The 24,600-nt window shown below is 35.2% G+C and overlaps 1 protein-coding gene and 1 non-coding gene across 5 annotated transcripts in view; both read left to right on the top strand.

Moving 5' to 3' along the window:
• The window catches only part of MAP2K4 (mitogen-activated protein kinase kinase 4), a 100,202-nt gene extending 79,784 nt beyond the window's left edge, over positions 1-20,418 (top strand). For 3 of the 4 annotated variants that reach the window (XM_016158073.2, XM_016158072.2, XM_016158071.2), the window contains 6 exons: positions 1,264-1,315; positions 4,126-4,253; positions 10,050-10,127; positions 12,848-12,996; positions 16,605-16,650; positions 17,856-20,418. In XM_016158073.2, the coding sequence (XP_016013559.1) occupies positions 1,264-1,315; positions 4,126-4,253; positions 10,050-10,127; positions 12,848-12,996; positions 16,605-16,650; positions 17,856-17,969 (567 nt within the window). In that variant the 3' untranslated portion in view covers positions 17,970-20,418. The remainder of the gene's footprint in view (positions 1-1,263; positions 1,316-4,125; positions 4,254-10,049; positions 10,128-12,847; positions 12,997-16,604; positions 16,651-17,855) is intronic. The other variant, XM_016158074.2, reaches the window with a different exon arrangement.
• On the top strand, positions 14,707-14,832 carry LOC118604429. Its single transcript, XR_004951736.1, has one exon. It is a non-coding gene; the product is annotated as a small nucleolar RNA SNORD22 (small nucleolar RNA).
• Positions 20,419-24,600: the final 4,182 nt, after the last annotated feature.

Below are 24,600 nucleotides of genomic sequence, written 5' to 3'. Positions count from 1 at the left end.
TGTGACATTTTATCTTCATAGCAACTGTCTATGGTAAATAGCATAACCCCCTTTTTACATATGACACATCTGAAACATAGAGAGGTTAAGTAATTTGCTTTGAAGTTCATAAAATTACAAGTGGTAAATGCTTTAAGGATAGGCAATCTGATCCCAGAATCCTGCTCTTGACCACTCACTATATGATGGGTTATCATGAAATTGGAAAACATAAAATTATTGTATTGTATTTTGTAATATATGTAATATAGATACATTTGTAATAGATCATTTATTATATATTTCCCTGTGTGTCTAGACTTGGTAATCATCTTTTATATTAAGCACAACATTTAAAAGTACATGGTTCTATAGTGTAACAGTTAGCACATCTGCTTTACACGCAGAAGGTCCTGGTTCACATCCCAGTAGATCCACAGTCCATGGTCTGTGGCCATGCCACCATGAACAAGCTTGATGTCTGATCTCAAAAGCTAAGCAGGGTCAGGCCTGGTTAGTACTTGGATGGGAGACCACCTAGGAAGACTAGGTGCTGTAGGTATAAAGAATAAAAATATTTCATGTTAAATCTCTTGCTAATAATGTAGTGGACACACAAACTTAGCTATTTGAAACAATACAGGTTTACACGTTCTGCATTCCTGATACTCAGAAGCTTGATGGCAGCAGACTTGACCTTTCTAATAAATAGCAAATGGTTGGCCTGTTTTTTAGTATGAGGTTGTTGGCATTTTAATTCAAATCTCTGTTTCCTCCATTCCTGAAGAAACTTCTGATTTTCTGATCATGAGTGGTGATCAAACAATACGATAAATTCTGCCAGAGATGTTTTAGCTCTACAGAAATTACTTTGAAGGCTCAGCACCCAGTGAGGGTGAATGATTGTGAGAAACTGACAATTTGGAAAAACTTATTAAATTAGAATTGATAATGGAACCAGCCTATTGAACTTTGTTGTACTACATATTTCTATTCTTGAACAATTTGAAAGTATAAGAAACATTATACAACTTGTTAATGACTTATTTAAAAAATTAAAGGTTACCGGGGCGTTTTTAGCAGTCAGGGAATAGCATATAAAGGCACCTAACTTTTTAGATTTAAAATCATCATTCAGTATCTTCAGTTACATAAAAAAATAGAATATAGAAACATTAAGCTTAAAAGAATGCAAAGGGCTATGTGGGCTGTTACTTATGATAAACTATTGAGCTGTTTGATTAAAAGAAAATTATTTATCCCATCTCTGCTTTTTCTCTCTAGACTGTGAAAGCACTAAACCACTTAAAAGAAAACTTGAAAATCATTCACAGAGGTAGGTATAGGATTGTTTTCAGCAAAACATATCATATGTGCCCTAAATCTGATTATTAATTTAGGTGTGTTTTTTTTTCCCTTTAGAATTCTATAAATTTCAGCCTAACTTATTCATATTTTGGGCTTAGAAATTGCAAAAGATTTTATTGTAAGTTCTTATTACTCTTAGTTGAAAAATAATCATTCATTTGCCAGATAATGTGTTTCTCTGTGTATACAAGTAACATATGAAGGTGGCCCTGTGGACATTTAAAGAATCAGAGGGATGGTACCCTTGAGCATTTTAAAGGCATGCTACTGTCCCTATTAAGTGTTTCTTCTTACTTTAGAGAATATTTTTGCAAATCGAGAGAGATTCTTTAATTAGATTTTACATTGCAATGCCTCTAAAACATTTGTATTTTGAGAACAGTGATATAGTCCTTAATTAGACACAGGTCCACATTTTTTTAAACATTTGTTGCAGATCTATGGGAAGACATTGGGAGTCCTGAATTTAATTCAGCATATAGTTTAAATCATTGCTCTGTTTATTACTATGACAGAGTCAAGAGTAATGAGGTGGTAGTTTTGAAGAGGTGCACAAGTTCACAGTAAATTTTGATGGACAAACCTAAGACAGTATATGCTAGTGTGTGATTCATCCTGACAATAAATAGGACAGAAAGTCAAAGCTTATATTCAGAGAAGTGAAAAAACTTGAATTCTAAGAAACGTAGTTTCTCATGGTTAAAGAAATTAGTAATTGGGGCATTAATTTAAGTAATTTTAGTTTGGAGTTGACCCTGGATCACTAAAATTAGTTAACCTTGAACATGAAAATATTTTACTTACTTTTGCCTGGCTTAGTGCTTGTTAAAAATAATATTAGGTAAGATTCTTATTTTCTCTTTCAGCCTAAAATCATTTAGGGTTAGGTCTCTAAAAAAATTAATTTATTCCTCTGATATTTCTTGTTCATGTTTGGGGGTTTTTCCCTCCTTTTTTTAGCTGTGTGTTGCAATTCTACTCAGTTACTTTTGGGATGCTCACCGATCACAGTACAGTACAAGACAGTGCTTGAGCAGTAGAATAAAAGGGAAAGGCTTCAAAAACAACTTTGGTTTTCCTATTACTAAATAAAATGATGAATTTATAACAATCTATCAATTAAAATCAGTTAGTATTTTTGCTGCTGTTACAGTGCTTTTGATCCCAAATTAAAAAATTTTGATAACTGGTTTAAGCTTCAAGGACATTCGTTATCTGTTGTAATAACTCCAAAGTTAAGGTGGCTTCAAGCACACTATATTAGGGTTCAAGATCCCTTCTTGGGGCTCTGCCTTACTTAGTATGGCAGCTCCATCCTCAAGTTAGTATCAATTAAAGCAGGTCCCCACTGTCACGTTTAGACATGACAGCCTCTTCAAGAAGCTCTCTCTTCCTATGTGACTATCTTAGGAGCAGGGAAATCTTCCTTAGGTGTCTTTATGTTTTCTCTTATCATCCCCAGAATTGACTTATACCCTTACCTAAACTATTAAACTAGTCCCTGGCCCAGAGGCCTGCAACTATCCTGCTAAGCCTAGACCAATCAGGACCCACCTTTGGGGGATGTGCATAGAGCTAAACAGAAGAGGGTAGATACCACAGTAAAATGCAGCTACTATTAGAAAGGATGATGTGATTAGGAATGGATGTTTGATAGGCAGTCAGTGTCAGTGATGGTGAGAGATCTTTTCTGGATTCTTCTTGTAGGTTACTTTCTGAATAATAGACAGATTTTTTTTTTTTGTATTCTATATTTATTTTTATCTTTACCTTTTATCCATTGAGCCATGATAGTGACAACAAAATGGACAGAAGAATTAAGATAGGGATAGAAAATTAGTGAGAATTGGCTGGACAGCTGATTATCATGCATCTGCAGTGAGTCGATGATTGTCAGTGAAGAAGTGATAACCTAGGGGCCATTTTGCCAAGACTGTATAGAACCTGTAGATCCGAATGGAATGTATTTGGCTTTTTCAAATTTGTTGGATAGCACAAACATTCTGGGATTGGTAAAAATGAATCTGGTTTCTCTGAGTGCCTCTTAAGAAAGGATTAGTTGGGGGAAACTTAATAAAGCCATCTAAGATCAGACAACTCTCTCAAATAGAAATAATTATTAGGTGGATACATTTACTGAGTGTAAATAATGGTCAGGCACTGTATTAGGTGTTTTAATTTCCACAACTACATGATTTATAAACTATTGTTTTTATTTTGTGGATGAGGAAATTGTGGTTGTTACCAAAAGTTCACAGGTCACATTGTGAATTTCACCTTGTAAATTTCAGACCCCAGATTTTGAACCTTTGCTTGTTTGATCCCAAAATTTGTGGTCTTTTATGTGTACTAGATTGGATACTTTCCTAAGTTAGATAAAGTTCTATTTTAACTACTTTGAAGGTTTCTAATTTGTATATTATGTATTTGGTTGTATATTCTGACACATATTGTAAAGAAGGTTATTATACTTTTATAGATTGAATTCATTCTTCATATATTGACTGTTAAGTAATGAATTTGAAACAAGTTAATGATTATAAATCTCGATGAAAACAAAGACGTTTTAAAATGCCTATATTGTGTACCATTTTTTGATACTGAGTTTTTTAAGCATTGGCATTTAGAAAACTTTTCTCATATTTTTCATCTTATATATCTTAATTTTAAGGACTTAATCACTTATGTTATCTAAGGTTTTTCAGTATTTTTGCTTAAAGTAATTTACATTATAGCTTATTTGATTGATTACTGTACACCGATATCTATCTCTTACAGATATCAAACCTTCCAATATCCTTCTGGACAGAAGTGGAAATATTAAACTCTGTGACTTTGGCATCAGTGGACAGCTTGTGGACTCCATTGCCAAGACAAGAGATGCTGGGTGTAGGCCATACATGGCAGTAAGTGCAAAGCCCACGCCTTCTTGCTTGTCAGTACGCATAGAGCCTGTGCCCTTTGGTGCTGTACTTCTAAGGACTCTGCCATTGGTCATCCATCCAGTTTCACCACACTACAATATTTTTCTCTCCCTAAAGACCAAACTCAAGTTCTAGCTTCTACATGAAACTGTAAAATTATTCCAGTGAACTCATGTTCCATTGTCTTACTCTGTTCCTCTTCTCTGGTACTTAGTTTTTGTAGTCTTCTCTGATTCCTATTTTTTTCATTATATTCAACTCTACTAATCACCGAGTGGTTAGCTCTCAGAAGGTCTCTTTTTGTTTCTAGTATTCCATATGCTGTCTTGACTGTAGTAGATCACATTGTAGTAGACACATTGATAATGTGTCCCAAACTATTCAGTGATGCAATTTCCAGTTAGAGAAGAAGGGGAAAACTTGAGTTTTGAGTAGAACTCAGTATATCTTATAGAGTCTGAGGCTATGTTTTGAATATTGTCGGGTCCTTGCATTACCCTTGAGAAATGCAAGGGTAGATGCGGGAGGTGTCTCTCAACCTAGAATCTCTTACTCTTCAGGGAGACAGACCTATGCTTTACTTCTACACATACCATATTCATCTTACCCCAGTGCATTTGTATATATGGTTCCTATAGCCTGGATTTTGATTTATATTTAACTGGAAATATAAAGTCTTTATTTTAAATACAGGGAACGAGGCATTGGTATCTTCCTTAATGTGGCCATGGTTCCTTGGGGACCAGCAGACTGCTCTAAATGATGATACATAGGATTTGCAATCATTTATTGAGGTATTCCTATTTAGTAGTTTCTGTTTCAGTCTTCAAAGACTCTTTTAAACTAAAAATCAGCTAAAAATTGAATAAATTTTTCTCTCCTTTTGTTTCTTTCTTGATTTATATATTTCTAAACTCAGTGCTTACGCAATAGAAAAGTAAGAAAAATGACAGGCTACATATTATACTTTTTTTAAATAGTGTTTATTTACAAGCAGGCTTAGTGCTATCCCAGATTTCACAGTTATTTAAAAAAACTTGAATGTTTTATTGTCAGCCTTATTTGAAAGTAAATTTTATATCAACAGTTCATTTTTCATTTATCTCTCAATCTATAAATGGTGGAAGGTACACAGTATTACATGTACTTTTTGTTACATGTTCTGTTGCCTGGCCTGATCATTGTATTTGAAAAACATCATATTAGAAAATTTTCTACAATTAACAATATTGTAGAATTGTTACAATTTTCAGTACTCTGTGTTTGGTTGTATCTTTTCATGTCACCTTTTCTACAAATGAAAATATCAGAGGTGTGTGTGTTAATACATACAAAAAAATACCTTCATTTACAGTTTGGGCTTTGTGGATATTGACTGGCCAGGCAGATTATTGGGAAGATTTGGAAGACCTTACATTCCTCATGATAAATTAGGAATAAATGGAACAACTAGTTCAAAAGTAAGAAACAAAATTTAAACATGGAGTATTTGAGAATTCATTTAGTTAACATATTTGGTAATGATACTCTGGCAATTAAGTGTAAACTGTTATATATACCTTTAGTGCTTGTCTCAGTACTAAGGTTGACTGTTTTTGCTATGTAATGCTGGCTACGAATTATATTTAATTTATGTGGACTTTAAATATTAAGTAGCCCTAATAAAACTTAATTTAGGTAAATTTTAGGAAAGAAGTAGACTTTCAGTTTTTGTGTAGAAGTAAGTAAGGTTCACAGACCCAGCAGAGCTTTACTTTTCCTGCTGACCTTCAGCTTTAGAGTAGGCAGGGTGCTCATAAACTCTACCTCTAATCTTTATGGGACTAAAAGAAATGCTTCTGTCCATTCTAGTCTTCTGAGGACAGGAATATAATCAGCATTCATTTTATAAGCCTCTAAGTCACTTGCGTTTTTTTTGATATATCTTGACAGAAGATATCAGCAGTGTATTTTGTCTTTTTATTTAAAATTTATCATTTGCTTTAGTCTATAAAAATTGTGATTTCTTAACATAAAAGTATTTAAAGTGTAGAGTTTAAATTTTAAGTTTTTCCATAAACCAGTTAACATTTTGCTACTTCTCCACCTCCTTATCTAGGTGTGTGTGTTTATATACACACAGACCTATTCAAATGTATATATACTTACATATACATTTTGCTATGTATATGTGCACATACATATATATGTGTGTTCTGGACCATTTGAAAAGAAGTCACAGAGGTCATGAATTTCATTCTAAATACTTCAGTGTATATCTCCCAAGTAAAAAGGCCTTCTTCTACATAGCTATACTATCATTACTATACCTAACATAAACCTTAAAAATTAACAAGAGTTTCATAGTATCATCTGATAGACAGTTCATATTCAAATTTCCAAGTTGTCCAAAATAAATGTATTTATGGCTATCAGCCAAAAGATAACATTAAGATTGCTTTTAGTTGTTAAATTCTGCATAACCCGATCTAGACCATTTTTTCCTCTCATGACTGAATTTTTTGGGAGTGTTTTTAGACTGTCCCACATTCTGGATTTGTCCGATTGTTCCCTCATGATTACCTTCAGACTAAATATATTTTTTGGCATGAATTTAGATGATATGTGTTTTATGTTGCATCACATTACAAAACACATAATGTTAGGTTGTTGCACTAATTGTAATGCTTATGAACATGCTTTTTAAAAAAGCAGTTGAAACATTTGTAAAATAGAAACTCATTTCTTCATTTTTTTTCCCCTCTGTTTCCCACCCCCAAATGAGTAATTGATAATATTCATTTTCAAAGGATTCCTTCACCCAGTATCTTCTTACCCTTCCCTCTGCTACCCTCCAACTTGGAGACTTCTAAAATGTTACCTCAGTTCGCCTGTCTTTTAAAAACATTAAAAAGAAATGGAATCCTTTTTTTGACTTATTTCCAGGAATTAGATAAGTTTTCCTAACACACAACTGTTAGAAAAACCAGCTCTTAATGACCTCACCATACAACAGTTTTAGAATGACATTACCACTGTAATGGGAAATGATAGCCACCTATTTTAAATGTACAGTTTGAATTTTGACAAATGTTGTTACTCATGTTGTCGCTTCATCCGTCAAGATATAAAACATGTCCATCATCCAAAAAAGATCAATGGTCCTATTTTCTGTTGCTGTAAATTTGATTTGCCTTTCTGAGAGTTTCATATAAACATATATTATCTTGTGTTATATTAATTCATTCTTTCTATTGCTGAGAAGTTTTGCATTGTATTGATAGGCCACAATTTATCAGTTCTTTGGATAGCTTGACATTACTGTGGTTTATAGTATCTGCTATGTTTCTCTATTTATTTAGGTCTTCTAGCTATCAGCAATGTTTTGAAATGTTCAGTGTGGAACTCTTGAGCACCTTTTAAATTTATTCCTAAGAGATTCACGTGTTTTGATGCTAATATTATAAACAGAATTTAAAATATATTTTCCAATATTTTGCTGTTATTATAGATAAATACAACTGATTTTCATATTTTGACATTGTGTCATGTGACCTTGCTGGTTTCACCATTACTTTTAGTGGGGATTTTCTGTGTAAACAGTTGTAGAAATTCAAATATCTATGAATAAAGGCAGTGCTTTTTTTCTTTTTGCCTCCTCTGTACTGGCTAGACCTTCCTGTAATGCTGAATAGCACTACTTTGTAAATATGTTGTCTTAGATTGAGATTTGAATATTAAGCCAGTTTTGAATTCCTGAGATAAACTTCACTTGGTTATGACCAATTACCTCTCCATGTGTTGCTAGATTAGATTTACTCATGTTTTGTTAACAATTTTTGTGTCTGAGTTTATGAGAGATTATTAATTGTGTTGTAATGTTTTTGTTAGGTTTTCATAGAGGTTATATTGACCTCATAAAACAAGTTGGGAGGCCTGCCCTTTTCTGTTTTTTGCAGAATAAAATTGTGTAAGACTAGTGGTGTTTCTCCTTTGGATGTTTGAGTTTACCAGTGAACCCATTTGGGTCTGAACTTTTCTTCATGGGAAGGTTTTTATTAACAAATTCATTGAAAAGGTAGTTTTAAGGCTATTGAGATTTCTGTATTATTTTTGGTAGGTTTTCATGTTCAAAGAATGTCATGTTCATCTATTTCTGTATGAATAGTAATGTCCCCTCTTTTATTCTGCTTTTATAATTTGAGCCTTCTCTCCATTACTGTTGGTCATTACAGCTAAAGGTTTGTCAATTTTGTTAATCTTTCTAAAGAACCGACTTTTGGTTTTGCTGATTGATTTTTTTCTATTTTTGTTTTGTTTTGTTTTGTTTTCTATTTCACTTACTTCCACTCTGCTATTTATTAATCTTCTACTTTGGGTTTAGTTCTTTTTTTTCCTAATTTTTCAAAGCTATAAAGTTAGTTTATTAATTTTCAATATGTTTTCTCTTGTAATATATGCATTTAGTGCTACACATTTCCCTCTGAACACTACTTTGGCTGTATCCCACAAATTTTGAGAAGATATAATTTCATTTTTATTTAATTCAAAATATTTTTTACATTTCCTTAGACTTCTGTAATCCATGTGTTATGCAGAAGTGTGTTGTTTAATCTCCAAATATTTGGGGATTTTCCAGGTATATCTCTCGTATTTATTTTTAATTTAATTACTTTGTGGTCAGAAAACATGCTTTGTGTGATTTCAGTTTTTTACAATAAGGTGTGTTTTATGGCCCAGAACAATGGTCTATATTAGTGAATGTTCTCTGTGAGCTTGGAAGAATGTATATTCTGCTGTTGTTGGATAGAGCATTTTTTCTGTTGGTTGACTGTCTGGGATTTTTATGTAATGTCTTACCAGGTAAATAAATATATTTGTAACTAAAAACAAAATGAATAGCTTCCACTGAAAATTTCTGCAGTCATAGAACTCATATTCAAAACAAAATACATAGGTCTCCAAATTAGTTATTGCTGACACACAGAGAATATAATACAGTCAACTATTATGCTTCTCTGGACATGTCTTTCAATAGCAGTTACTTTCAGTCCTAGCTAAGGATCCGTTGTCTACTCTGTGCAACCAGTAACCCCCTCTCTCATTTTTTCTCCATCCCTAACACACTGTGTAAATAGTGGTCTCTTATTTCAAGGAAATGTGAGGATGCTCCCTTCAAAGAAATTTCTAAAAACGATTTATGATATTTATATGATAGGATAACATATATCTATGTTGACAGTGTTTAATTTGGTTAAAAATGACAGACAATGCATAATGATAAATTTAGCTTTATGGTGAAGAATGGGTAAATTAATTATAATATTTAGCTCATATTTGCTTTTATATCTTAAATATATTGCGTATGGCCTTATTCATTGAAACAAAAAGGACCTAGTTCCTCCTCCCTGCAGGGTCCCCCCATTAACCACTAGTTTCTACTTTTCTGACTAAGCTATTCTTTATTTTTCTCATTTTTCCAGTTTTCTTCCTATGTCTCCCTTTATCTGTTCTCAGCTTCAGGTTTTTAAATGCTCGTACGATTAGAGGGGAAATTAGTAGAGTTGCTTTGTGTTCCCTTTATGAAGGAAGCCACTGAGTCGGGTTTTTTGTTTTGTTTTGTTTGCTGTTGATTGTTTTTAACAATGACTGACTTTCTGCTACTCCCAATCTGACCCTAGACATGTATTCCTCTAGGATTATGCTTGTATTTTGGCTACCTACTGGGCTATTGCTTCCATTTCCCTGCTCCTTGGGGATATGCATAATTAATGACTATGACTTCTCTTTGTGTTCCAGCCTGAAAGAATAGACCCAAGTGCATCGCGACAAGGATATGATGTTCGCTCTGATGTCTGGAGTTTGGGGATCACATTGGTATGTTTATGTTGACTCAGCCCTTACAAGAAATTTAGAAATAAAAGAAAATTTAATCATCTTCTACCACCCTTCCCCCGCCCCCATTAAGAACTGCTTCTTGTCTCTTCTAGTCTTTGATTTTATTTACCTATTTTTTCCCTCATGGCTGTAATCACAGGAACTATATCTTTTAGTTATTGAAAAAAAAAGTATATTTTATACCTTAAAGTCAAACCAGAGTTGATTTTTTCTCCCAGGGTTTTATAAAGTGTCATGGTGGATCTGTTGGCCCCGCATAGGAGAAGTCTAGGTATGGGAACAGGGGAGGACAACTCACCTGCATTCAGTGCAGCAGTAAAGGCACATAGGTTCCTTGCATCTAAAGCGAGAGTAGTATGTCCAGTAAAACTGTGTACACTGTGTGTATTAGGTGTACACGTTTATATGGATGAAAATAGTTTCTACTCAGAATCTTCTATTCATTGAATAGAAAAGTCACAAACAAATGAACTGAAAATAATTCATTGTTAAGGAGCAAGTACTTCTAGGTGACAGTTCTAAATGAAAGCTCCATCTTAGAACAACACCAAGAAAGAATAGTAAGAAAGCTACTTAATTTGCAACGAGTAAGTATAATAAGTAAATTGTTTTTTCTCACCTGTAGACTGTATTGAAATATTGATCCTATTTTTAAAGTATCTTTATTTGCTTATTTCCTTATTATTAAATTCAGGTTCTTCTACATTGGGTGTATGTAGAATTTTCTGTCTCTAGATGGGGCTGTGTCCTATTTGGTAGACAGCTCAAAACTTTTCCTTCCATTGTCTTCTCATCTTCAATAAGGTTCCACAGTCCAGAGATAACATACATTCAGAACAATGAACTTTTTTGTAGCTTACTAAATGATCTCCATTTGTTCATTATCATTATATGGATCCTCTTCCTGTAGCTCAGAATCACATACCCTTATTAGTTTTGCTTGGTAAGGCATGTTGCCAGGCCTAATGAGTTTTCTGTATAGAGAGTTGAAGGCTTAATAGTCTTCTCTGCAGAAGACTGTCTAGTTTCCCTTGTGACCAGATATGGGTGATACCTCCTGGAATCTTTTCCTATTATGTAGTCAACTGACTAAAGGATAAGGAATCCCTTCCTTTTCAGTCAGGAGAGAACATGGAACTTGGGCATCTTTTAGGTCTGGTACTGGTCTCAAAGATTATAGTAAGACCTAGAGCTTCCAGCTGAGGCAACTGTTTTCATATAAGAGGTAGTAACAATTCAGAAGCACCTATCTATCTCCAAACCAGTTCTGTTTAAAAAGCAAGTATTTACTTCTTTGTGAAAACAAATTTTCTGTGAAAGGTTTAAACATAGGAAAAATTTTTTAGCAAGTTCCTTTAGTACATCTGGCTAAACTTTATTTAAAAAGCAATGTATTCAGTACTTAAAATTGCTTCATAATTTCTTTCATATGGATAATCTTATTAAAATTATGAAATATGTGTAATTATTTCAATTTCTGAGGTCCTAAGTCCTTTACCTTATGATATGCATCCTTTTTCCTTCTCATTAAAACCTGTTTTCAAGAATGAATCAAATAAAGTTATTCCTGATGCTTTGAATAACCAATAAAGCTTACTTCTTACCAAGTATTTGCATTTTTATTAAAAAGAAAACTCAGCCAAATGAATGGATTTCTGTTCGTGTGTGCATGCATGCCTGCCTGCTTTCCTATAGGCATGTGTATGTTATTGCAGACACCAATGAGCTGAGCTGAAAGTGGCATCTTTTGGGGAAGAAGGACTTCCCACACCAGCTTTCTGCTTGAGAATGGCTTTATGTTTGTTTGATAACTTCCTTTTCATTGTACAAACTAGCTATTTAATATTTGAGTAATTGAAAAAATCAAATCTAAGCTGAGAAAACTCTGAAACAATTTCTCCAGTAGGGCTCCTCTTGTATGCCATCTTCCTCTCTAGTAAGAGAGTCTCATCATAGTAAAATATCAGTCACCTGTCAGTGCACATAAAATGAGATCCATTTATGTCATGCCATAGATTTGGATATGTGTCTCTTGGAATAGAATGGGAGAAAGATGAGACTATAATTCACAAATATTTTTGACCTTTGACATACTGGGGCATATGTCCATAAGATTTTTCAGATATAGCTTGGTATGATTTAGAGCTATTATCTTGAGCATCGTTTTTGGGTTCAAGGTGAAAGATGTGACTCTGACTTGGTTTCTTCAAAACAGTGATATCTCGTTGTGGTCGAAATCATAGTAACAACAGAATGGATATAGAACTGGATTTATTCATTGTTTCCTTTGAGCTTAGCTTGGGCTTTTTGTATATCGAATGTTCTTTTACCTTAAGAATGAATTCAACCACTCTTCTAGATATGACCTTGCATTCAGATGACTATAAATTATGCAGATGTACTAAAGTTGTAAAACCAGCCTTCTAGAATCTTCACACAAAGGAATCAGAACCAGAAGTTTCCCTAGAGCATGCACTGTATGGCCATTTTCTGGACTTCAGTTTACAGAATCCTCTATATATTCTTGATTCTAAATATCACTTAATAGTTCTGAAGATTCCATCTTAATCTGATACGTGTTCAATTCAAGGCTTTTACAAGAATTTTACTTGGACATTAGATTTTCACTGTGGCCATTCAAGTGAGGAATAGTAAATAATGCCTTAGTGTATTTGCTTTTTCCTCTGTGTTCTCTTTAGTACGAGCTGGCCACAGGCCGATTTCCTTATCCAAAGTGGAATAGTGTATTTGATCAACTAACACAAGTCGTGAAAGGAGATCCTCCACAGCTGAGTAATTCTGAGGAAAGGGAATTCTCCCCAAGTTTCATCAACTTTGTCAACTTGTGGTGAGTACTTGATTTATGAATACACAAAAACTCATGGTGAGAACAGTGAGGTTTACTTAATCTTAGCAACATTAGTACTTTATACTGGGGAAAGGGGAACCGTCTTCATATTACTCTGTCTTCTAAGCTGGCACTCTGGATCACTGTGACTACATGGAAGGTTCCAACTAGACTGGAGAGGCTATATACTCCTTTTTACTCAGGTACTGATGAAAAACAGATGTGGAGGTGGCGGGGGAAACTGCTGCCTTCAACTTTCCAGTATCTTTTATAAGAAATACAGCCTAGGTGAGACTGTTCATCTTTTTCTGATGTGGTTCTAACGGGTCGATCTCTACTCTGACATAACATATAACATGGTTGGGTGTATGTAGTAGATTGGTAGTACTATATATTGGCCCTCTGAGACCTTATTCCAGTGAAGGTGTGAACTCCATACCTGTTAATATTGTTTGTCCACCTTTTAACATGTGTGTATATATAGCGTGTAAGAATAAATATATGCAAACATGGCAAAAATCCAGTCGTATCTTATGTTATTTCTATCTATATTTTAAATACAGTCTGTTTCGTTATCATTTGACTACTTTTGATTATTGTTTATCCAACACGATTTAAAAATAAGATACATTTATGAGCAAAAAGCCAGAGCTTTTAGTATATCTTTTTTCCATTCTTAAAAATGCTTTTCTTTTTCTCATAATTTTTTCTCACCAGGAATGCTATTTCTTTCCACTCTTTTTAGGTCCTATGAAACTTACATTTTGTTGTCTAGCATTGTTCTCTTTTCAGATAATTAGAAAACATTCATTAGATTCTATTTTGCAAGTCTTCATCTTCTCTAACCAAATTCTATGATAGTGCTGATTTTCCAAAGGGAGAGGCCAGAAGGATGACTCAAATAGGCCAATTCTTTTTCAAAACAATTATTTTTACCAACTTACACAATAAATACAGTTTATATATTGCATAAATGTGATCATTTTGTATATTCCATTTGAATGACTATTTGGTTAAAAGAATATATGTGAGTCATAGAGCATAATGTGTAATGTGATCACCTAGTAGTGATCTTAATTTCTCGATCTCTTTATTGGTTCTGTTTTATGTATATATAGTATTACTTGTATATTTTTTATTTATATCCCTTAGAGCTAGTTTCTCTCCCATAGATAATAGTTACAGACATCATTGTCCCATTGTTTTCTGAGTAGGTTCATAGTTCCATGTCATTCCATATCATTAGGGTCTACAGTTGAACTATATGTATTTTTATGGTATGCGCCTATCAGCTCTCCACATTTGTTCACTCTTCCATTCACTATCCTTAGACATTTTCTATCATCTCTAACCTGGACTGTTCAGATTTCAAAATGAGTTTGCAAATCAGAATTCTAAAATGGATGAAGTCTAATGATAAGAAAAGCAACCAACAAAATAGAACATACATTTATTTTAAATTATAAAAAAAAAAAGAATCAAGGAGAATAGAGTGAGGTCCTAAGATGTATGTAATAGAAATGACAAGACAATTCTGAAAGAGAAGTAATATCTAAGGAGATAATACTGAAAAGCATTTGAGAATTGATCTAGGATTAGGCTCAAATTGAAATTAGTGTCTCCATGTCATTTGAGATAAAGTAAATTCATACCTAAATGCACTGAAGCAAAATTACAGAACAATGATAAAATAAAAGTTAGCAGGAAGATTCCCACTGAGGAAACATTTACATCTCTTACCTCCTGTCCTAGTTCTAGAGCCTGTAAAAGTGAACCCACTGGGGCTGGGTCGGGGAGAAGAGGAAAGTTTATTTCAGAAGGAACTGTGTAGGGGATCATAAGGATTTTTAAACATGGGAAAGGGAGGAATAAGTTACTTGTTGAAAAATTGTACATTTTTTCCAGGTCTAAAGAAAGAACAAAGTGTGTATAATGGAATCCAACTCTTGGACATCAAAAAGGGAATTTTCAAGTCATTTCTTATATAGTCTAGCTGTTCAAATTAGTATACAGTCATTTCAGTCTTTCTAAATAAAATATTTTTTAAAAAGAGTTAGCAGGAAGAGAAGATAGAGTACCTGCAAAGGATTAATTAATTAGACCGACAGCAGATTTGTTATCAGCAACAGTATTTGCCAGAAAACAGTAGCATCATAGCTCTAGAGTGCTGTGGAAAAATAATTGTCAACCTTGTCCAAAAGCTTTACACCTGAGCACTCAATTATCATTCAAAATGAGAAGGAAATATCGATTTTTTTTTTCAGGAATGGAAAGACTTAAGAGTTAACTATAGATTGTTTTGAAAAGATATACTTGACCAAGAAGAAAAGAAAACCCAGCAGAAGGATATTGCTGGTTGGTTCCCTGGAAAGCAAGCTTTGGAGCAGAGATAAGTGTACAGGAAGTTGATTAGGTGGTAGTACTATTGGAATCAATAAATAGGGAAGGGAAAGAAGGCAGGATTAAGCAGAAAGAGAAGGTAATCTGCAGTGCAATCTCAGTGAAGGCTTCAGCTCACCATATAGGAAGCTATGAAGCTGGGATGGCCCTCCAAGATTGACCCAACATGGGATGAGATTCTTGGATTTTTATACCCCTTTGTAGGTCAGTCATTAGATACAGGCTGCTCAGGGAAGGCTAAAGTACCTCTCTTCAGCTGATGTAATCCCTTAAGAGGCTGACCACTGAGGGTTGTCTGCTTGCAGCACTCCCAGTGGTGGAGGACCAAGTCCTTCATTTCTGAAGAGGAATTCTATGTAGCTGTATTCCATGTATCACAGTGCAGCATCTACCACAAAAGGTGTGGAATATGAAAAACAACATTGAGTTTAGAAATAGATGAACTATGTTCCTGACTTTTGATAGTAAAAGTGAATTTAATTGAGATTAGAGGAGAGTGGTGATTAAGTTACAGTCCAAGATCAGGTAAATACAAGTAAAATGAAAATCCTTCTGGTAACATTAATTACACAAAGTAGAATTCAAGGGGAAAATATCAGCAAGGCAGAGGTTTTTACTATATCAAGTAGTCATTAGTGAAGTTATACTATTGTAAACTTTTGCACTGAAGAACACAAAAGTGAGATACAGAGTGTAAAATTTTTTTAAATCTAAGGATAAATGTATTAAGTTTATATATAGTTTATGCCCCAGATAACTGGATTCTCTTACCTGGTACCTGTATATAAAGACACACACACACACACACACACACACACATATATATATATATATATATATATATATATATATATATATATATATGAACACACATATGTGCACACACATGTATACACATACGGTCTTATAATTATACATTCATATATTTAAGAATGTATTTAGTATTCTTCCATACAGCTATGCCATAGTTTATCCAGTTTTTAATAGCTAACTTGTTTCTAATTTTTCTCTAATGCTCCTGTACTGAATATCGTAAAGATAAATTCTTAGATTATAGTCGATTTTTTTTTTTTTATGTTTGACAGATTGTTACTTTTGTTTCTGAAGGAGAAAAACTACTTGGTTCTTTATAATATTTTGTTTGTGGAAAGAAAAATACTTGGGATAAATGTGTGCCCATTTTAATAATGTTATTTATGTTATTTTAGCCTTACAAAGGACGAATCCAAAAGGCCAAAGTATAAAGAACTTCTGGTGAGTATGAGATCTTGGGAATATTAACTATTACCTTACCCTGAATCCTCTTAGCATGCTGGTTCACTAAGTAAACAATGGGCCGCTCTTCCATAGACAAACTGCTTGACCTTAATGAGTATTTTAAAATGTTTTGTAACAAAGATATTTGGAGAGAGGAAATGTATAATTATAATTTCCTACTAATTTACCAAGCTAGATTCTTATGGGAAATTTTGGCCTTGACATATTGTAAAAATTAACCCTAAAAATTTTAACATTCACTTTAAGGAGCCATTTTCCACTTCATGGTCTATGTATGTGTGACATATCCATAAGAATTTACTGTGCTTATTCTGTCTTTATTAAATGTTCTTATGCAAATTTAGATCATATAGCCAGTTCCCATTTCTTTGAAAATTCTCACCCATCCCATGGAACCCGGGTGTTTTAGGCAGTCTCCGGATGTGACATTGGTCTCAGCTGTGAAGAAAGTACTATGATCTAATAATTGGGAGTATTTTAAGGGGGAAAAAAACACACCTGTTTGTTATACTTAGTTTCTAATTTTTCAGGACGTTAGGCCAAACTTATGGTCAACCCCAGCAATGACTCGATATCCAGCCAGCGTACTTAGAGAAGCTATGAAAAAAATATTGACGGATGGAGTATAAAAAGATATGTTTATGAAGCAGATATAGGACTTGGAGAGGTAGCATAGAAGTTCATAGGATAAGTTTCTTTTGAGCTTCTTTTGGAGTGGGGATCAGAAGGATTGAAACTGAATTCTTTTTGTAAGATCCTTCTGCTAAGCCTGGGGGAGGTGGGCAATTAGAATTTGTGTCTATGTCCTAAGACGAGCAGCCAGTACTCATGCAGTTCTTAGCTCTCAGATGACGGCAGAGGCTCCCGCTATGTTTTGTGCTGAGGAGCAACTCTATTCTCTGCCTCAGCAAATACTCCCTGGTATACAGATAAGTTTCCAGACCTCACCACCAGGATGGCTCCACCAGGACATAGCACCATGCATCATATGTAGGCATACCCACACCTACCACCACATCTTGAAATACAGGCTGTGCTTTGAACTGGTGCTACAGTATTTTACAGCCATATGTGCTTTGAGCCTTTGGGTATGTGCTGTATTGAAATTGGGAAAAGTTCAGTGGGGGCTCTGATACAAACTTTGATATTTTTTTCTTTTTCTTTTTTCAATTTTCTTGCAGAAACATCCCTTTATTTTGATGTATGAAGAACGTACCGTAGAGGTTGCAAGCTATGTTTGTAAAATCCTGGATCAAATGCCAGCTACTCCCAGCTCTCCCATGTATGTTGATTGATATCGCTGCTACGTCAGACTCTAGAAAAAAGGGCTGAGAGGAAGCAAGACGTAAAGAATTTTCATCCCGTATCACAGTGTTTTTATTGCTCGCCCAACACCATGTGCAATAAGATTGGTGTTCGTGTCCATCATGTCTGTATACTCCTGTCACCTAGAACGTGCATCCCCGTAATACATGATTGATCACACAGTGTTAGTGCTGGTCAGAGAGACCTCATCCTGCTCTTTCCTGATGAACATATTCATGAAATGTGGAAGTCAGTACGATCAATTTGTTGACTGTGATTAGATCACATCTTAAATTCATTTCTAGACTCGAAACCTGGAGACGCAGCTACTGGAATGGTGTTTTGTCAGGCTTCCAAGTACTGGAAGAATACAATGATGGATGTACTATGTCTGAAATTAGAGACTCGGGCTTGAGTGAGAAGAGCTTGCACAGCCAATGAGACACATTGCCTTCTGGAGCTGGGAGACAAAGGAGGAATTTACTTTCTTCACCAAGTGCAATAGATTTACTGATTTGATATTCTGTTGCTTTACAGTCACAGTCGATGTTTGGGGATCGATGTGCTCAGCCAAATTTCCTGTTTGAAATATCATGTTAAATTAGAATGAATTTATCTTTACCAAAAACCATGTTTCGTTCAAAGAGATGAACATTAAAATATTGAGACAGGACAGAATGTGTTCTTTTCTCCTTTACCAGTCCTTCTACTCTTCATTGGGAAGACTCAGGAGTCTGCCACTTGTCAAAGAAGGTGCTGATCCTAAGGATTTTCATTCTCAGAATTTGGTGTGCTGCCAACTTGATGTCCCACCTGCCACAAACCGCCAGGACTGAAAGAAGAAAAAAGAATGGAGGGCAAAGTTTACAGATGTTTTTAATTCTAGTATCTTATCTGGAACAACTTGTAGCAGCTATATATTTCCCCTTTATCCCAAGCCTGATACTTTAGCCATCATAACTCACTAACAGGGAGAAGTAGCTAGTAGCAATGTGCCTTGATTGATTAGATAAAGATTTCTTGTAGGCAGCAAAAGACCAAATCTCAGTTGTTTGCCATCACTGGTCCAGGTCTTCAGTTTCTGAATCCCTTTCCCTGCCCGTATAGTCTATTGCCACTATGTGACTTTTGCTTAATTCAATATTTCGCCTTTTCCGGTATCAAAACCTTTATAATTACCAGGGATGTTCCTTACCAAGGATTTCTAGCCCCAGATCTCTCATACATTCTAATGTTTAAAAGGCTGAGAAACATGGGGCTCAGCCGATGTGGTAGGTGACGAGGAAGCATCTTTTTAGAGACATATGTGACCCAATGAGGATCTGAAATAGCAATCTTTTTAAATAAGCTCATCACCTGCAAGAATCTCTAGCAGGTTTATTTCTTGGAATTCTACAAAACAAAATAACCCCAGGATAGTTACAAGAGGTCATTTAAATTTGCTATCTTTTGCTGTGCTTCCTCACTCACCTGTTAGCCAGGTTCTCCTTAGGTTGCACTCTGGCCTCCCTGGCACTGATCATTAGGCTTTGTATAACAGTTAAGCAGCACTGTGAGTGGTTCAAGCACACTGGAATATAAAACAGCCATGGTCTGAGATGCAGATGATGCCATTACAGAACCAAATGGTGGCAGGTATTGCTGTGTCTCCTCCCAGAGTGACAGTCATAAACACTACAAAACAATAAAGAGAGAATGGTGCTGTTTAAAGTTACATCCCTATAAATTTTAGAATTCAAAAATGATTTATTGCTTTAGTCCACTTGCCTAAGTTTCCTATTTTCTCCCTCATGGCATCCTAAACCTTAGACTTCCCAGTGTTCTGAAAGGAAGAATTGCTATATGTCTTCCTTTGATCACACCAAGCCATCATCCTCCATTGCTCCCGGGGACTTGAGGAGTTTGTTTCTCTGCTGTCAATTTCCCGTCTGGCTCAGTATAAGGTCACTTTGCTATTTTACAAATGGAGATAAAAGCAATTCTGACTGTCCAGGAGCTAATCTGACCATTCTATTGTGTGGATGACCACATAAAAAGGCAGTTTTAGTGTATTAATCATAGATTATTATAAACTATAAACTTAAGGGCAAGGAGTTTATTACAATGTATCTTTATTAAACAAAAGGGTGTATAGTGTTCACAAACTGTGAAAATAGTGTAAGAACTGTACATTGTGAGCTCTGGTTATTTTTCTCTTGTACCATAGAAAAATGTATAAAAATTATCAAAAAGCTAATGTGCAGGGATATTGCCTTATTTGTCTGTAAAAATGGAGCTCAGTAACATAACTGCTTCTTGGAGCTTTGGAATATTTTATCCTGTATTCTTGTTTGAATTCCTCCTCTATTTAAGATATATACATGGAATCGAAGTGTTTATGTAATAGTTCTATCCTTTTGCCTGCAGGTCAGTTGTAATAAATCTAGGATGTGACGATGACTTTGTAATTTGATTTTCTTAAGTCAGACCCTGAAGGGAAAAATCAAGTAAATTCCATTAAATTGTGCATTTCATATTGGGAAAAATTACCTTCTTCCACAAGTGTTTATAGCTTCTTTCTTTTTCTCCTCTCTTGTGGTTGCTATATGGCTTTGCTTTCTGTTTGAGCAGGCATGATACAGAGTCTCTTCAAGTTTGTTTTTTTGTTGGGTGCCCTGACTTGCCCCAGGTCTCTTAATACTAATGGAACAGGGTACTGTTCTTCAACCTGTGACAAGGTGGAGAGAAACAACTTGTAAGAACCCAGTCCGCCTGTCCCTCATGCTTGGTTGCCAGCCATGCTTTCTGTTCCTGGTGCTACGGCTGCCAGGTGAGCATTAAATGTCAGGTCAGATTGCAGTCACTCACGCCGCATGAGAGGGGGAAAAGGAGGAGATTTTTTGGGTCAAAGACCTGTGGAGGTCAGACCTGGGAGGTTTATGGATTGGAGGGCAGTGGAAATGAGCAAAAAGCCATGGAAGCTTGGAAGCAATTGGAGAGAACTTTGAATCTCCACTACTGAATTTATCTGTTATGCTGCCACCTTTCAGTCACTGATTAAATCCTGACTCATAGATCATAAACTAATTCAGCACCTTACCCTTTTCCTGTGCCTGCTTCTGACCTGATCTGGGATGCAGGAGATACCATTACAGAACCAGATGTAGTATCAAACATTCTCCAAGGAAAAGTGTGACTGTAGGAATCATGGCCTCTCTACCTAAGCTTTAGCTGCTACAGGAAAGGTTATCCCAGACCCCAGCCGAGAAGTGACTCAGCGTGTCATGAGAGATGGGTAGACCGTACTCTATGCTTTGTGAACACTACCTATATTTGTTAACATCATTTGATCCTGACTATAAAGCTTTGAAGCTAGGTTGTAATGTCCTCTTTCAGATAGGAGAAAAAAAGGCTTAGAGAATTCTGACTCAATAACATTAGGGAGGGGAACTGAGATTCAAATCCAAGGCTATAACACCTAATTTCTTATGGAATTAGATATAAGAAATTACATTAACAAACTACCATCAAAGAAGTGTGGAATTGAGAAGTAAAAGAGTGAATTGCAGTTGGGGATAACCTTTTCATAAACCTTGGCAAGGCATGCTTTGTTGTCTCGGAAATGAAGTCAGAGGTTTCTGGGCCCATGGTAGAGGTCAGTAGCCAATATAAAGGCAGCTATGTTATTTTAGAACCAACCAGAGAAGCTCTAGGCCCTAATTCTTAAGTGTGACACCTGAATTCAGTATAGAGTCTTCTATGTCCCCATTAGAAAGATCATGTTATGTGGCCATCACTAATACTAGGGATTTGGCAGAAAAGAAACTTGAGATGGCTCTTTTAGTTAGTATTAAAGTACTCTTTCACTTACCGATTCTGTCCTATCTTAGCTGCAGGAGGATAAAGGACACATAAGGTCTTAAAAGTGCCCTGGAACACTGGCTGCCCTGTCTGAGGGGCAGAGGTGGTTTTATGTCCCCAGCTCTTGGCTACGGCTGTGGGCATCAGTCACACCCACAGCATCTGTGCTTATTACTTGGAATGTAAGGGATAGAGAACCTAAAAACTTGTTGGCTTTCTAAATACCTCGTTAGGTGGTTTGAAGGAAAATCTAATCAGCAATAGTGACTTCTTAGAGTATACTGTTGAACCACATGTGATGGACAGTTGGTGTTAGGCTGTGTGGTATGAAGAATACTTTTAGTATGTGAAACATTGTATATCTTCTGAGAATGTGCTTCAGACTGAAGTGATGTATTTCTTTCTTGGTCTTCCTGATCTTTCAGATAAATGAGTACTCAGGAATTCTTATCTCAGTCCCTGAGATAATTAGTAGTTCAATATCTGCAGCAACATTTTTGTTTTTCTGATGATATGCCAAAGTGTACTTACATTACTTAAATGTAAAATGTGATCCTTCTATTTAAAATTGTCAATCCATATAACAGAGTATAAAATTACAATTGAGTAATTGGATGTATAACGAATCAAATTTCTATCTGCATTTGAAATGTCTGTCTACATATACGTTTTCCTGAAGAACTGCAAAAGAAGACTTCTGGTTTTTCATAGCATTTATACACAGGTTCAGTGTGAACACAGCTCTGAGGAAGACAAGGTATTGTTGCCTTAGTCCAACACACAGTGCACTGGTCTTAAGTAGGAAGTTAGCTTAAGGTAATATGTGATAGAATTAAGCATCAGATCTTTTGATGCTTTGTTGAAATTTTTCTTTCAATTTGACAGTGTGATGATTTTGCAAGGTCTGATTATAAAATGGCTAGAGTTTTTTCTTTTAAAGCAAAGTCTTGTTTCATATACATGATTCCTGCCTGCTTTTATAGACTACATTTATTCCAATCTGTGGAACGATTAATGAGAACATTTTTTTAAATTCCTTTGGAAAGATGCTGTTAGCACATGACTAGAAGCATATTACATAATTATCATAATTATCCCTGCTCACTTTTGATTCCAAATGGTATTCGCATCTTGATTTCTTTGTTTGCAAGGCTGACCCCAACCCACTTTTGCCTGTTTCTAGAAAGTAAATCCATTTTCAAAGCAGGAAAAGTGTAAGAACTCGTTAGAATCAACTTTTGCTCCTGAAGATGTCAGGGGCTTTCTTTGAAACATGCCTTCTCAATATATCTTTCTCTTCACCTGTTTAAAGTTAGGAATCAAGACCTTTTGATTATATATCCCTTAATTTTCCTGTAGTTTTTTTGGTTCCTCTCTACTCCGGTTGCCATTACACACTCATTTCTCACCTCGTATTATGACCTAACTGGTCTTCCTCACCTCTGGTGGTGTTCCCCTTCAATCCACCTCTGCTACTGCCCGTCATCTTTCTAAAATGCTAATATAATCACATTCTTCTGTTTAAAATTCTTTGATGAGTCCCTGGGATATGAAAGATAAAGGCCAAACCCTTATGTTTTTAGATGTATGGTTTTATTTAGTCCTCAACCCCTGAGTAGGAACTATTATCTCCATTTTAAAGATGAGGAACTGGGCTCACTGTAGTTAGTAACCTTTCCAACATCACAGAGGGACTGAGGAATCTAGAAGGGTCAGAAGTCCGGTATAAGTCTGAAAAGGTAGATGGTCATAATTATATAAGGGATTATACACCGTGCCAAGGATGAACTTTTATCTCAAATGTGGTGAGCTACATGGAATTTTAAGCAAGAACATGGTTTGATCTGATTTGTATTAAAAAATCATTTTGGTGACTGTAGGCTGGAAAGGAAGCATGGAAATTTGAGGACCAGTTGAGAAACTTTCAATATTTTAGGCAAAAATTGGGGGAGGTAAAGTAATGGAATCAAATGAATAGGAGAAGATGTAAGAGAAAACTTAGGGGTTGGAATTAGCTAGATTGTTTCTTGACTGAGTGTATGGGATAAAGAGACGGGTAGATGGGCCTGGAAAATGTTTTGTAACTTAGGTGATGGGTTGCTCTACAGAATCTATTACTCTATTCACATTTCATGGATACCAAACTTGCTATGCCCTTTTGTGCCTTTTTCTTGTCTAAGCTGCTCTCTTCTGTCTGGAATTCTTTTCTTTACTTGTCTTTTGAAAAAGCCCACTTATTTTAAGACCTGAGTTAAATGTCAAACTCTTTGGGGAGCCTTTCTCAATTATGTCTTCTGAACTCAAATCACTTTTTCAAAAATATGTCTCTCTGCAGTATTTAATCATGTTTAGTTACAATTATTTGTCTCTTTCCTTACTTGGTTGTGAATTATTTGAAGTCAGTCTTAGTTCTTTATGGCCCAGTGGTGTAGTCAGCCTACCTGCCATACAATGATAGTGCTTTTCTGTTTAAAAGGACATATAAGCATGATTTTTTCATACTTGTCAATGATAGCATTTTATTTATTGAGCCTAGATTATTTTTCTCTAGAACAATGCACAATAAATTGGACTTACATATCCATGCTGTATTTCTGCTAAAAGCAAATGTAGATTGTAGTTGGAACTGTCGTACCACAGTCAATAGTAACCAAATTTTAGGTAATGAGTAAATGGCAGTCAATTGTCAAGAAGGTACTCGTGACTTCGGTTTTTGACAGGATGTCAGATTAGATACCATTAATGATACTCCTAATTGGAGTGACGATGCAGGTAATTATA

This window comes from Rousettus aegyptiacus, unplaced genomic scaffold (genome assembly GCF_014176215.1).
Source record: "Rousettus aegyptiacus isolate mRouAeg1 unplaced genomic scaffold, mRouAeg1.p scaffold_m13_p_6, whole genome shotgun sequence".
Taxonomy (NCBI): Eukaryota; Metazoa; Chordata; class Mammalia; order Chiroptera; family Pteropodidae; genus Rousettus; species Rousettus aegyptiacus.
Note: the sequence above shows the minus strand (reverse complement) of the source record. Positions and strands in the feature narration are given on the sequence as shown.